Source organism: Penaeus monodon, chromosome 27, assembly GCF_015228065.2.
Source record: "Penaeus monodon isolate SGIC_2016 chromosome 27, NSTDA_Pmon_1, whole genome shotgun sequence".
In the NCBI taxonomy this organism is placed as follows: Eukaryota; Metazoa; Arthropoda; class Malacostraca; order Decapoda; family Penaeidae; genus Penaeus; species Penaeus monodon.
In genome coordinates, this window is record NC_051412.1 from 2,417,634 (window position 1) to 2,418,633 (window position 1,000).

Genomic DNA, 1,000 nt, shown 5'->3' on the forward strand with positions numbered 1-1,000 from the left:
GAAGCAACTTTGATCATGCGCATGATTACTCAAGTGTTGTATTTGGGTAATCGTAAATGTGTCCTGTTTTTCATATTTTTTTCCCTCCACATTTCCATTCCTTAGATGCCCTTCCAGCTAGCGAAGAAGGCATGCAGACAATGAGCCGAGAATTAGAAAAATCTCTACACCAGGTTAAGATGGATAACCTCTACGTACCTGAGAACCACAAACAGTACAGAGGTAAGGATGTTGAAAAGGTATAAACGGGTATGAAGAGCCACAAAGGAAGAAATGAAATAGATGCATTTTGAGATATTCTTCACCAGAATTATATGAAATAAAATAAATGTTACATCAGTCTAACTCATTTCTCATATGAAAGTAACACCTGAAAATACTTTTTTGCTTAAGGTAGTGCTTGGTTTAATAAGTTTGCACGTTTGTAATTTCCTCAACCGACTCTTAAGACATGTAAACCCAAGGTCTTAAATACATTAAAAAGTCTATGAATGGATAGAAAAATTATATTCAGTGTTGCTCTGAAAGCACACTGTGGTCTAATTACCTATATGCTTAACTTGGAATATATTATTGGGAAGACAAATGACTTGCTTGGAATCAGACAGAAATGGGATGTGGAGAGTTGTCACACTAAAAATATTCATAAAACATAAATCTCATCTTCATTGGATTTCATTGATACAGTTATTGGCATTCTACGTGTTCAAAGCCATTTTACCAATTTTCACATGTATCTGCATGTTCTGTGCATACTTACAAGTTTTAAAATCCATTAGAGATAACATTTATGCAGACATATACTGATAGTGGCTCTAATTAGTTTTGCATGTACTTTATTTGCAGATCAACTGTCAGATTCCTTGACCAACCAAGTTTCCCTTCTGAGGGACTTGGAGAGCCTGTTAGACACTCGTTCTAACCACCTTCAGTCAACCATCAGCCTTCTGGGAGAACTGCAAAGCACAACGCATCGCATACAACAGTTAGTGTTGGATTA

At 36.2% G+C, this 1,000-nt stretch overlaps 1 protein-coding gene across 1 annotated transcript in view; it reads left to right on the top strand.

Annotated features, from left to right (window-relative positions):
- The window catches only part of LOC119590535 (dentin sialophosphoprotein-like), a gene marked incomplete at its 5' end in the record, with an annotated part of 4,507 nt that overhangs the window by 1,996 nt on the left and 1,511 nt on the right, over positions 1 to 1,000 (top strand). The window contains 2 exon segments of the mRNA XM_037939181.1: positions 106 to 222; positions 847 to 985. Coding sequence (XP_037795109.1) covers positions 106 to 222; positions 847 to 985 — 256 coding nt within the window.